At 44.4% G+C, this 14,351-nt stretch overlaps 1 protein-coding gene across 1 annotated transcript in view; it reads right to left on the reverse strand.

The window, feature by feature from the left end:
• The window catches only part of KDM2A (lysine (K)-specific demethylase 2A), a 150,708-nt gene extending 142,962 nt beyond the window's left edge, over window positions 1–7,746 (reverse strand). The window contains exons 1-2 of the mRNA XM_012665583.1: window positions 7,530–7,746; window positions 6,209–6,333 (exon numbers count right to left, since the gene is read on the reverse strand). Coding sequence (XP_012521037.1) covers window positions 6,209–6,250 — 42 coding nt within the window. The 5' untranslated portion in view covers window positions 6,251–6,333; window positions 7,530–7,746. The remainder of the gene's footprint in view (window positions 1–6,208; window positions 6,334–7,529) is intronic.
• Window positions 7,747–14,351: the final 6,605 nt, after the last annotated feature.

Here is a 14,351-nt window from a genome sequence, read left to right on the forward strand (position 1 = left end):
TCAACAGTGTCTCCCAAAACAAACCACTTAGTCCTACCAATCTATCAGATATCCGCAAAATAGGCCTTATAGTAGTATAAAGCTTATGCTGTCTATACCAACTGAAAGGCCACCCTCTTCCCTCCTCCTCTCTACCTACCTGAAGGAGGCCTTCACCACTGTATTTGCCAAAACAATTCGTTTGGTCACTATTTGCTGCCTTTTATCTTTAGGGTTTAAGTTTTTACCAAGTACTCACAGAGAAAACCCCCAAGAACCTAAAATTTAAAACAGAAAACAAGGATATGAGTGACATGCATAAATAAAAGGCTTGATATACACACAAACTGCATAATACTACTGTTTTAATAGATCAAATACAATAAATTCAAAGTTCACAAAAAGAAAAGTGTGCCAATTTTTTAAAAATGTGATCAAACAGTGACTATCAAATATTTGTAGCTCTCTCATTTAGGATGTTAAGCAGACAGCTATTAGGGAAGTAAATTTTAAAGTAGCCTCAAAAAAAAAGAGAAGGTACTCAGTCTACAACTTACTATAGTAAGAGTGAGTATCCTTTTGTTTTCTGTATGAAATACACAAGAGAGAGAGGATGGTGTGAAAAGAAACATGCGGTTCAGAGTCAGGCCACCTGAGTTCAAGGTCTGGTTCCATCCCTAACCAATTCTGTGACCTGGGGCAAGTCATAGCCTCTCCCTGAGCCTCCCTCTATTTCTATAATAAAAACCTTAAGGCTTAAAACTATACCACCTACCTTGTTTTGAGGATTAAATAAGGTAACATATATATATGAAAGAACCTAGCCTAGTATCTGGCACATAATAAATGTTTATTGAATTTTAACAATGCAAAAATAAAGCATCATTCCAAAAGTTAGATAAACAGAAAATTAACAAAACCTGATTAAGAATGACCACTTTCCAAGAAGAAAAATATAAAAGGACATAAAGAATGTATGTCCCTCTGCATGCTATACTATAAATATATCACCTTAAATTAATGGCCAAGATCTAAAAATAACATAATATTGTTATATATAACATAATATTATAATATATATAACATAAAATTCGGACCAAACTTTTAAAGTCAATTAGACATTGTCTTATTTGTTCTAATGGCCCAAATACCATAAATGTGTTCATGTGTAATATGTGTTAAGTTATCTGCTATAGCTTAGATCTTCTGTTCTTATCTATACTGCGAGACCCAATATCCAGATTGTCTTGCTCATTCCTGTATACCAAACTCTCCTCCACTCTAGTGGCCTATTCCTAGGACTCAAGAAAACTGGCAGCAAAGAAACGTATATATCAGGGCTTTCAACAATATCAACGAATACTTATTGAGCACCTGCTATGCGTCAGGCCCTATTTGAAGCATCTAGTATACAACAAAGTCCAAACTTTCAAGGAGCTTACATTCTAGCGGAGAGCTACACACAAACAAATATAAGTACAACAGTGATTAGTACTCAGCAAAATAAAACAAGAGAAAGTGACAAGGCTTGGCCGGGCGCAGTGGCTCACACCTGTAATCCTAGCACTCTGGGAGGCCGAGGCGGGAGGATAGCTCGAGGTCAGGAGGTCGAGACCATCCTGAGCAAGAGCAAGGCCTTGTCTCTACTAAAAAAACAGAAAGAAATTATCTGGACAACTAAAAATATATAGAAAAAATTAGCCGGGCATGGTGGCGCATGCCTGTAGTCCCAGCTACTTGGGAGGCTGAGGCAGGAGGATCGCTTGAGCCCAGGAATTTGAAGTTGCTGTGAGCTAGGCTGACGCCACGGCACTCTAGCCCGGGCAACAGAGTGAGACTCTCTTTCCCCAAAAAAAAAAAAAAAAAGAAAAAGAAAGTGACAGGGCTTAAATACTGTCCTTATTCTGTATTCTTAAATACAGCTTACTGTGGAAGACTGGTATATAAGAATAAAAAATTAGTTTCCTATTATATGCATTTTGAATCACCCAAAAATGAGCAACAAGTTTTTCCTACATCATTATGAAGGAGGCTGCAAGAATCAGAACAGCGTACTCCTCTACCAACACAGACTGAAGGCTAAATCTCACAAAATAATTATAAATAAGCTAATTCAATGAGGTAATTTAAACCACCTATAATTTTTTCTAGTTGTTAACAATAACACTTTCATGCTAAAAAAAATAGTTTAAAATAGGTATTCTATTTTGTCTAGTCCATTCCTGGTCAGAAAGACTTTGGAGTGGGGTCATTCCAAGTGGGTATGTTTGTAAAAGGAATAATCTGGTAATTGCTGCTGAATTTGGGGAGATAATTTCAAGGATAACCCAAAGGTGAGACTATTACCAGGGTTTCAGTGCCCCCAGTTCCTTGCAAAAGACAAATGATTTAGCTATTTCAAAGAGAATTATATGTAAGGCGTGTTAACAGTATTGAAGGATAGTATAATCACATCCTTTAGAAAATCTCTTAATCTCATCATCAAGATTGACAAGCAAATGAAATTCTCAAGTAAATCAACATCTCCTCCTTCAGATACCACCACCGGGCTTAGGTGGATTTGAGAGAAAAAATATTTAGGTTATAACCCCTTTTATTCTGATGTGTATTATCTTCACTCTCTTTTACACATTGATCTGAGTGTTCATTTGTTTCTACAATTGCATTTAGCAGGGGCTAGTGAATTTTTTCCATATTAAAGGTAACTATATATGCAATATACTATACAGGTTGGAGGAAGATACTATAATCCAGTATATTGAAATATGTAACAAACGTAATCTTTTCCAATCAAAATGGAAAAAGTTCCAAATTACAACTGAAAGTCATCACACTACATAGTGTAGAAATCTTAACGTAGGCCAGGTGCAGTGGCCTGTAATCATAGCACTTTGGTAGGTCAAGGTGGAAGGATCGCTTGAGGCCACGAGTTTTGAGACCAGCGTGAGCAAGAGCCATACCCCATCTATACAAAAAATAGAAAAATTAGCCAGGCATGGTGGTGCATGCCTGTAGTCCCAGCTACTCAGGAGGCTGAGGCAGGAGGATCGCTTGAGCCCAGAAGTTGGAGGTGAGCTTTTATCATAACACTCCAGCCTTGGTGACAGAGCAAGACCTTGTCTCTTAAAAAAAAAAAAAAGAAACTGTAAGATATTATGCTGAGCATTCCCAATAAACGAATACTTAAATATATATGGACAGTGATAAAAACCTAAAACTACTGCAACATTTTGACTCTTGAAACCAAATGTAAAGAAAATTTCCATCCTTAGTATCTGCCAATGTTTTTCAATAAGGCCCTACATCTAAATTCATTAGAAATACAGAAATCATCTTTACCTCAAGACAAGCACATACCCACCCCATCACCAAAAGGAAGCTTCTATCCTTCCCACTTGAGTACCTCTTCAGGTATATAAAGTGGCCTTCGAGATCTGGCTTTGTTCTTGGAATCTATACATGAAAGTACTAATATTTTCATTAAAAAAAAATTTAAGTCTTGCCCAAGAAAAGCCAAACATTGTTTACCCACCCTTGTCATTTTCTAGCTGTTCAACTCCAACACTTCAAACTAAATATTCTAGATCCAGAAAGCAGAGCTTATGCTCCAAATCTACACATACACACCATCTTCAAAGGTACATTTCTTTTCCACATAGGTAAAAAAGTTTGGCAAAAGACAATTTTTTTAAACTAGATATTTCTGATTTTTTAAAAATGACTTGTCAAAAAGATGACATAAACATATCAAAATCTGCTTTACCAAATTCAGCTGTGTAAAATAGCTACATTAATAAAAGGCATGAAGTCCTTATTAGTAAGAATACAACTTTTTTTTAAAGATAGGTAAAGGGTCCTAAATACAAAAAAGTCATTCTTGTCTCAAGATGAATTTAGACTCAGACTTTTAATAGTGGTACTATGGTTTCTCTCCCAAGAGGCTATTTTGAAGGTACGTCACAGAGGGATGGTCATGTAGGTTTTATCCCCAATACAGCATGAAAGTATCAGTCAATAACACTATAACGCAACATACTGATTCAATTCAACAAATGTATATCGTATGGGACCACACAATCTTGTCATGTTAAGCCAAATTAATAAACCTGTCATTTTTGTCTCTCCTTCAAACTTTTATAATTTATGGCCAATTACTGCAGAACAAAAGTTCTATACTTTAAAGACAGACAGAAAAAAAATATATGTATGTATGTGTACATACATATATATATATACATACATACATACACACACACACACACACACACTAGTTAAATACTACTAAAATGAGCATAACACTTTAAGGACAAGGAAAAATGGAAGAACGCTTCTCGGTATTTTCTTTCCATGGCAATTCCTCACTCTGCCATTATGTTAGTCTTAAAACTCCTCTAATAAGATCTAACTTAATAAGGATTCTGTAATATGAGCACTCATCACAAAGACAGAGACATTAAAAGTTTGATAGGCAGACTGCCACTCAAATAATCTGCCAACATGCTCTCATATCAAAAGTTATGGAAGTGACTGAGATATAATTTTGTCTCTTGAGATTAATTTTGTCATGTAATCTTAGAAAGGAAAACAGACATCAGTCACCGTAAACTTCAAAATTATTACTCAAAATTCTAAGTAAGAAAGATTCCCCCAAAATATATAATGTAACCTCTTACACAACACTCCTACATTAGCACATTAACAAAAAGAAAAAATAACCTAAATAAGGAAATGGTTAATGTGTGCAACAGGTAGCAATCACCTTACAATTTAAAAAAAGAAAAAAGAAAAATCTTACCAGTACAAAAGTCAGAGTCCCTGGATCTTACCACTACACCTCTATCTTGTTAAAAAATGTCAAAAGTTTTGCTAGCTTAAAGGCTCTTCCTTTACAGAGTGGACTGCAAGATCCCTTAGATATCTACCTAATAGCATGACATGATAAAAATGAATTCCATCTAGCAGTAGCTACCTGAGGAGGGAATTTTGCAGCATCCTCTCCTTTTCTGTTCCCAAAGAAAAGTTTGATTCGAGAAATGTCAAAACAAAAATAAATCCTAAACATACAAAATTCCCTGGTACACTTAATTTCTAAAAGTTAGAGATAAAGAGTTATTATCACAACACACGTATTGGGAAAAGGCAAATCTCTGAAATAAGGCTCACCAGAATACATGCCTGCTGGATATACTTGCCAATACATACCAAATCTTTTCAGCAGTCACATAAAAAAAAAAAAAAAAAAAGAGTCTTTTCTCAAAAAGAAAAAGAATAGGGATCATCAGAAAATGGACTGGAGAACCATTCTTTTTTCCTCCACACTCAGTCTAAAACACAGAGCCAAATAAAACCACCATAAATTCCTTTAGTAATCTTCTAGGGCTTTCAGTTCAGCAAATTTCACATACTGCATACAATTCTGTGACTTTCCTCATACCCCACTCTACAAACAAAAATTCAAATTTTTGAAATGAATATATGGTAAGAATATTAATAAAGTTCTCTTTGACTAAGGAAAACAAAAATCAAATTCTTAAACTCCAATATGGAAAACCTGAGAGGAAAGCAGGCCGAAGGGAGCAAGTATTAATATACACACACAAGCTAATTCCTTCATATCATTACTAAAATTTCTTTCAACAAGATCTCATACACTCCTCCCAAAATACAAAATATAGAACTTTATCAGCATCCAGTATTCTACCTACCTTTCCTCAATCAATCCCCCTAACAACCCTCCAAATCTACCAAAGTGTTAATTTGCAAAACAGAAGAAAATAATTCATAGTTCTACTCCCAGCTCAAAGTCACAAATCCTGGCAAAACATAATCTTAAAAAATTATGTAAAACTATCCTTCCTCAAACAGTTTTGCTCCTAAAATTCATCTTCTAATCTAATTTAATCAATTAGATTACAATGTCAGTACTGTAAAATTAAAAATCCTTGTCACATTATAATCTGTGAAATCCTTTGATTTACAATGGTTTCCATAAAAGCTAAAGGCTACATACAACTCCATTTCCAAATGGGATGAATATTAAGGCTCTAACTACTTGGCCATAAACCAAATGAGATATTAATATACCTTCCCCCCACACCTCCTTTAGTGCACAGAAAAGTCACCTGAAAAGTTTTAATCACAGTATGTTCACAAACGGAAAAAAAATAGTTATTTTACTTCAAAATTCGGGTAGGGGGAGGGAAGAGAGAGAGAGAAAGAAAATACTAACCAATCTCTGGCTGTAACGAATCCTTTCTTCTTCGGGTTCCATCTCTCTCTCTTCTGTTGAAATTACTGTAAAGAAACCACTCCAGGGCTGCCTTCCTCTTCCTCCTTAGGAACCAGATTGCAACACTGAAGAATAATGATACAAGCAGAAATGAGAACTCATTCTCAAATTTATGCTTTCTGTTCACAGAAAAAAGCATTTAAGATACGTGATAAGTTAAAGGCTCTCTGAGAAATCAGGTTCCTCTTCATGAGTTTGGGACCTTTCTGCTCTTGGGCAAGTGGATCCATGTCATGTTCAACATTAATCACCACATCACACTATCCGCGGCCTAGGCAAAACGAGATGTTGGTTTCAGTTCCTTGTGGATGGGCCACACCACTTGTTTCTCCCCACTGGATTACAATTACCAAGGCTTCCCTTCATGGCAGCATTAGAAAAAAAAAAAAGCCCAGTACTTTTATGACTTTTATCTCTAGAGAGCTGACCAGGTGAAGCAGCACTGTACTAATCCAGATCCTAACCAAATTAGTTCTCTCAACGGTAATTAGAACCTACGGGAAAGAAGGACAAAGTACCTATACAAAAAGAGGACAAGAAATTAATATTTAAAGAAAAGACTCCAAAACAATTTCCCATATCCTTCCACTAAGGCCGTTCACAATCGTCGCCTTCCTTTCCTAGACTTCCCAGATCTTTTCGTTCCCAACCTACCCTGCACCCCATCACAAGATGTGCACAACTCTGAAACAAATTTGAGAGTTGCAAATCAGGGACAAAAATTCCATCTGATCTTTTTGGATAAAGTGATAAAATAAACGATTTGATCTATGGATATGAGTAAAATATATCTTTTCCAAAATTAAATAAAGATCGGTTGGCGCGGCGGTCAATCCATAATACCAAGAAAGGGTTTTCTTTTTTCTAAATATTCTCATAGATAATGGCTTCCAATGGGAACGCAGATATTCTCCCCTTTTTGTAACTACATTACAGCCACGTTAACAGCATCCTTTCAAAACTGCTACGAAACCAGAAGACCCGATGACATAGTTTGTGAGAGCAGTTCGTGGCAGAGCCCTCCAGGAGGAAGCTCTAGCCCGAAGTCGGGAGGGAAACCGCGTTTGCACCCCCTGGACGAGGACCGCCGGCTTGGAGCAGCCAGGGCCGGAGAGGAAAAACGGCAAATCTCGCCGGGCTCCCTCAGGAAAAGGTGTTTCAGTGGTTCACCCATCGGAAAAAGAAATAGAAACTTTACATTAAGTCTTTAGATAACACAGTGAACCAAACTTCCAAATGAGGGGGGGAGGGGGAATCTCACCGGGGATTTTGCTCGAGTTCTTGTCCAAGTGAGAAGTAAAAGATTCCAAAAGCTGAGAGGAAAAATTAAATCCCAAACGTCGTCTTCGGTTTTTCCGTGGATCAACCCAGTATCCACAGAGGGTCAAAGCGACCCGGAAAAGAGAGGAAACAGTTGCTGAATCAAACCTCCTCTTCTGGCTTTGGAGACTGGGAGTCGGAGGCGTCAGGCGAGGGGAGCACGACCCCTCGGCGCCGAGCCCAGGGCGCCCCCGCCTCCCCCGAGCCAGCGGTCAGCAGCCCCAGCCCGAGCTCGAGCCCGAGCCCGAGCCCGAGCCCCGGGCCAGCCCGGGCCGCGGGGAGCGCCCTCCTCGCGTGCCCTCGGCGAGTAGCCGCTGGCCGCCTTCGGGAGCGGCGGCCGATCAGCTGAGACCGGCCGGCCCGATGCTCCCCGCACCGCCCCGGCCCCCCGGAACGCGGGCCCCGGCCCCGGGGGGCGGAGAGGGCGGGAGCGGCGCGGCGCGCCGGGATGGGGGCCCGGGCTCCCCTAGCGTCTCCCCCTTAGCCCGGGCTCCGCTCTGCGGGACGAGCCCCCCGGCTACTCCCCAGTCGCAGAGGAGGGATTCCGGGAGATGGGCCCCCTGGCGTTGCCCCTCCTCCCGGAGCGCCCCCTGCCCAGGATAGACAGAGCAGCGACAGGCCCAGCCGCTGGGAAGGTGCTCTGCGAGCCGCAGCCGCCGCCGCCGCCGCTGCCGGGGAGGGGTGTTGTTTCCCTCACACAGGAGGAGCCGCTGAAGCAGCCGCCGCCATTTTGAACCCGTCAGACTCTCACATACACACAGCTCCTCCGCGGCGCACTGCGCAGGCGCCGCCTCCCCACCCCCTCCTCCAGCTCGCCTCTCCACTCCCCACCCCCCTTCAAATCAGCCTTCGCTTCTTACCGCTCTCTTGGGCGCACGTGAACGCGCACGCGTCACTCCCCTCTAGCGCGCACACATACCATCAGCGCGCGCACGCGCTGATGCGTCGGCCTCGAATCGCCCGCGCCCCGAGTCGCCGACGCGGCTCCCCGCCCCACCGCGCGTCAGCCCGCACGCCCTCCCGCTGGCCTACCACCCCCGCTCCCGGTCGGCCTTCTTCCAGGGCTTGGGCCAGGCCGGCTTCTCGCGCCTGCGCGCAGGGCGCCGATCCTCCGCGCGCGCCCTCCCCCCAACACACCCTCGCTCACTCACACACACACACACACACACACGCACACTCACACGCGCGCACACACACTTCGCCTGTGACCCCGCCCCTCGCGGCCAGCTGCGCCGGCCGCCCTCCCCCACCTCTCCTGGGAGGGTAGTGACCCCCGACCCCCCACAAAGCACAATCCCCCCCCCGCCACAACAGTGAGGAAAAGCGCCCCCTTCCCCTTCAACCGCCTTCTGTCCCAGGCGGCCCGTCACAGTCACACAACCTGAGGGCCGGGAGGCCTGGGCCAGGGCAGCCGTTGCCCGCCTCAGAGCGGGGTCTCCCGGGGTCAGGCTGCTGGGCAGGGCCCGCCGGACCTGGGCGCCTTGCTCAGGCCTGCCCAGGGCGAGAGGGTGCGGGGAAGGGGCGCATTCCCGCCAACTACCCTCCCCTCGCGCGTTGGCCAGTGGGCCGAGGCCAGCCTGCCCGCCATCCCTGGGCAGGCCCCGGCGCCCCCGCCGCGGGGCCCATCCGCCCTCGGCTCGGGGGGCTCCTCGGTGCAGCGGCCTGGCCACGCCTCACCCACTCGTCGCTGCTCCGAAGGGGCAGGAAACGAGAGTAGCATGTCTGTCCTGGGCTCGGCTCCCCCGGGGGAGCTCCAGGCGCTTGGCAAGGGCGTCCACAGGTACCAGGCGCAGGAGTGGTCTCTGCGACGGCTCGGGGGCGGCGGCGGCCGGCGCACCCACCGCGGGCCGGAGGCGCCAGGGGAGGTGGCCCAGGAAGCCCCCGCTCCTCGGCCACGCTCAGGTTTCCGCAGCGCCGGTGCCCCCGGCGGCCCGGGTGGGACGTGACCCCGCCCCCGGCGAGTCGGGGCGCCCCCAACGGAGGGCTGCACTGGCCGCCCCCGGCCCCTGGACCGACCCCGCCGCCCTGGGCCGCGGCGGGCGCGGGAGGCCCGGCCGGGAAGATGTCTCCTCTCGGTGCGCGCGGCTTCGCGCGAGGGTCAGCGACGGGGCAGCGGCCGCCCGAGCTGCGCCGGCCCTGCCCACGGACGGGCTCCCGCGGCTCGACAGCTGCCCGACGGGCGGGCAGCCTCCGGACGTCGACGGAGCCCGGCCAGAGGTATCCGAGCAATACCATGAGAGCAGACCAACCGCGATCCGGGCATTTCCCCAGCCAATCTCTTGCTTTGGGGCCCGTTTAAATTATAAATCCCATAAAGGACTGTGGCTTGGGCGTTACACCTCGGGGTTGGCACTATTGGCTTCACTGCGCCTTTGCTGAGTGGTGTCAGACAAATCTTTTTCTCCCTGCCTGCCTTGGTTTCCCACTCTTTAAACTCTTATTCCTGGGAGGCGGGAATGAAGAAGAGAAAAAGGGCATGGAGTGAATCACATAACCTGCATAAGCAGCTTTCAACTCTTTTAGGAAGACGTTAGCGAAAGACAATTGAAATAATGATACCTTCTATTTCTGTCAAGGTTTGAACTCTAGGGTAAAGGCACTACGTAAACAAACGCAAGATATTATTTATTACCACACAAGGTTTTTCTACATGCAAACTTAGGGAATTTTTACATTCTCTGCTTTGTTTCACAGCATGCTTAGGAGACAAGCTGAAGTCCCAGGTAGAGTTATATTCATTTTAAAGACTGACAATTGAACTATAGAAAGATTAAACAGTTTGCATAATCCCTCCGACAGAGGAGTCCAGCACTCAGCAATTGCCACTGAAACATCTCGAACAATTGAAAAGGTTTGTCAATATGGTATCATCCTCTTGCATTCTGGTCACTGGAAAATATTGTTTATTCTGATAACAGTTTTGTTCAGACTTCTTAAATTTACAGAGCACTGATACAAAGAGGATAATCACCAAAACTATCAGATCTAAAGCTTTTTGAAATCTTTCAGACTATAATAAAATATATTTAAAAAGCACCAGTCTTTCACATTGGTGCAACCAGATATGGTCCCATAGGCATCTGGCTCTGTCTAGGTATAGAAAAAGTAAGCAGCTTGTTTTGTTTTTAAGGAGAGAAAGACTTTTGCCACTGTCAGATTAAGTAAGTGTTTGGCCTCATTGCTGCTTGCAAAATAAACAGCTTTATTTCCTTCCCACTCATTCCTATCCTATAGCTCAGGGAATACTTGGGGGCAAAGAGAGAGAGAGGTCTCTAGCAGTATCTCAATTTGGTCTCGCCGTTTTTCTTAAGATCCAGAGCCCCTTAAGTAATTAACCCTCAAGGAACTGAGTTGCTCACCTTTGGCAAACAGGTACCTCCAAGTTTAACTCAGGTGAGCATGCTGGGAGGAAACCTAGGAAGGCCCCAGAACAATAATGGTAGTACTTATTTTGAACAGAACTGCAAATAAAGCAAAGTTTGTCAGATTGCAGCCAGCTCTTTTCCAGTTGAAAACCTTTTGTTAACTAGTCTGCTTTGGAGGAAGGGGACATTTAAACAGATATACACAATGGTTTCTCCACAGGCAGGCTTTGTTAATATTCCAAAGCAGATGTGCAGGGTGAGATAAGAGATAGGCAGATGGCTAGTGATTCCCCCACAATCACAGTGAGTGGCTCTGATTGGCAAGGGCAGATCTGTGAGGCTCACTGCATTGCCCTGAAAGAGCCATGTTCGAAGAGAATAGAGCTTGGGAGATTCCCCAAGAAGGCCAATAGAATTATGAATTATATGATTTCAACTACAGCTGCAGGGATGGGGGAGAGTGGTATGTGGGAAGAAGGAAAGAAAAATTCCTTCTAGAATTGTTGAGAAGAGGGTCCCTGCCTGGAATAAGCTGTGCCTTAAGATATCAACAAATCTCTGCCTTCCTCAGCAAAGCTAAGACCCAACAAATGCTGAGTCAAAATCCAGATCACCCACTACTTTTGGGAGACTTTAAGGGGTGAGAAGAGAACTCTGTAATCTGGTTAACTAGGTTAAACTATTTCCAATTTCTCCTTACATGTTAAGGAGGAAGTAAGGATGTCCCAAACAGTGTAGATCTAAACCAAAATAGAGAAGTTGGTCTTGAAGACCCTCCAGGAGGTGGCATAACCAGTGATTAAAAAGCTTCAGCATCCAGGACTGAAGGGCTACTCTGCTGGCTACTAGCTATTCAATCTCAATGAAAGCCTCGCTTTTTCATCTAAAAGTGGGAAAAATATCAAACCCTTAGGATGAAATGAATAATGTCTTAAAGCTCAGTGTCTGGCACATAATAGCCTCTATTTATGAACATTTTCTATGTTTCTGACTTCATAGTTTCTATGTTTCTGACTTCCTAGTTTCTAGGAAAGTTTTGAGTAAAGATGCTTCAATGTTTAAGTAAATTAAAGAGCTTTCACATTGTTCGCAAGAGTTTACATAAAGCTAAGTACTGACTTATTCATAGCTTCTCTGTCTTTTCCTAGCTCCTAGTCTGCCTTACATCCTTAGCCCCTGGTGTCTCTGCTGTCCATTTTTCTCTCTTCCCTGCCCCCCAGCTGCCTCTTATCATCTGCCTCCTCAGGTCTCTTTCTTTCCATCCTTCTCTCCATCACCCTGCCCACTCTCTACCTCCCATGTTCATTTTCTCTCTCCTGGGCCATTGTCATCTGACTGAACTGCCTGCCCACTTCCCTTTACCATCCATTTGGTGCACTTAATCACATGCTCTCTAGTTTTGTTACTTAATCATTTCCAGAACATCTCTTTCTAGCCCTTCCCCTCTACTTGACTATAAGTTCCTTGAAGACAAGGACCAGGCCATATTTGTATCCCTCAAAGGACCTTCCAAAATTAATATTACAAACTGCTTCAACCCTAGGTGAAATAAAAACTGAGTGTTGGGTGGGGTGATTATGAGCTTCAAGTAATAGAAAGTTTTCTTTTTAAGGCTGGAAGGGGAATCTAAATTGATCTGATTAAGAAAAAAACAAGGCTGGGCACAGTGGCTCATGAGTATAATCCTAGCACTTTGGGAGGCTAAGGCAAGAGGATTGCTTGAGCTCAGGAATCTGAGGCTTCAGGGAGCTATAATGACACCACTACACTCTAGCCTGGGTGACAGAGCAAGACCCTGTCTCAAAAAAGAAAAAAAAGAAAGCCAGAAATGCCCCGTAGATTCTTATATCGTTGAACATGGACATCACATGAGATTCTTGTGGATTGCATGGAGCATGGTTGACTCTTTCCTTGGGACCCTGTGATCACAGCCTTTCCTGGCCCAGTGCTTCCTTGCTGCCATCTTTTCCCATCCCTCCTGAGCCACGGGTTGACTTTGGCTGTTGGGGCAGCTACAGGAACATCTAGGATCCACCTGCTCCGTAGCAGCCTTAGCTTCGCTTTGGGGCCAGGCCACCCTCAATTCTCACTACTCGCTTCTAAAAGAGTAGGACTCTGCCCTGCCTGGGAATGGGGCTGAAAGATGCAGAGCCCCATGCCCCATGCCTCGGCTACACCTGTGCTTGCTAAGGGAAAGTTTCTGGGGTTTCAGGATCTGTTTGCAATCTTGTGCTTGCTCACTGGCTCAGGTTGCTGGTGATGGTTGTACAGTGCTCTAGCCTCGTCCCCAAAGGACCAATTGCCTAAGCACTTAGACCTGTTCCCAGACCAATGGATCTGATCTTTGTTCATCTTCTTCAAGGGCATTCACTGTCTTTTGTTAGTTCCTGCTAAAGCTGGTGTTCCTTCAGCTGCTTTGCGAGGGGTACTTGCCAGCTGTGTGTTATTAGCCCAGTCCCCTTGACCTGTCGCAAGCTCAATTCTCTCTTTAATAAAACAGAGAGAATGATTCCTGCCCTGTTTCCTGCTAGGATTGTTGCAGAGTCAAATGGACTAATGGGCATGAACATCCTTTAGAAGTTGGAAGACGACATATTTAAAAGGATTGCTGGTTCTCCTATTTTTAAATTTATTGTGATAAGAACACTTGACATGAGAGCTACTCTTTAAACAAATTTTTAAGTGCACGATACATTCTCTGATTTCTTTTTTTCCTACATGAAGAATTTGGGTACTTACTGAGTACCTTGTGCTCAATGCTAAATTAAGTACTTGGATGGAGAAAGGAGATTTGAAAAATTAGAAGACTTGGTTTTCACCTTTGAAGACTTCACATCATGGAGAAGACATGGTGAAGATGTAACATACTTAGAGAACAATCATCATTACAGTGAATTGTTGGAAAGTGATGTAGACAATAAGAACTGGATGTAGGATTCCACTTGCATGTAAGCCCTGTGGGGCAGGAAGTTTTGTTCATTGCTGCATCCCTGATGCGTAGAATGATGCCAGGCATAGCTGGCACTCATTCATTTATGTTTATTGAATCAATGAATAAAGTAGAATGGTGACACTTTTGAGGGAGGGAGGAGGGTGAAGGCTGGAGGGCTTTGACTCGTTGCAGAGAAGTTTTGGTTTTGATAGAGTGGGAGAGGCACGTATATTCTGGAGCAGAGGGTGATGCAATAGCAGTTGTTCCAGGGGAACTGTTCCTACAGCTGTCACTGTAGCTGGATTAGAGGTGATGGAAGCCAACGCTCCTACTACTGCAAACCAAGCCAGGAGGTGAGTGTGCGCATCTTAGGCCACGTTCTTCACTCTCTTTTTGTTCCAGCTTCTGTTGTGATCTAGTCTTTCTGCTCCACTTACCTCTCTCTGCTGTCTCCAATTCGGGAGAT

This window comes from Propithecus coquereli, unplaced genomic scaffold, assembly GCF_000956105.1.
Source record: "Propithecus coquereli isolate 6110/MARCELLA unplaced genomic scaffold, Pcoq_1.0 Scaffold120, whole genome shotgun sequence".
NCBI classification, from domain to species: domain Eukaryota; kingdom Metazoa; phylum Chordata; class Mammalia; order Primates; family Indriidae; genus Propithecus; species Propithecus coquereli.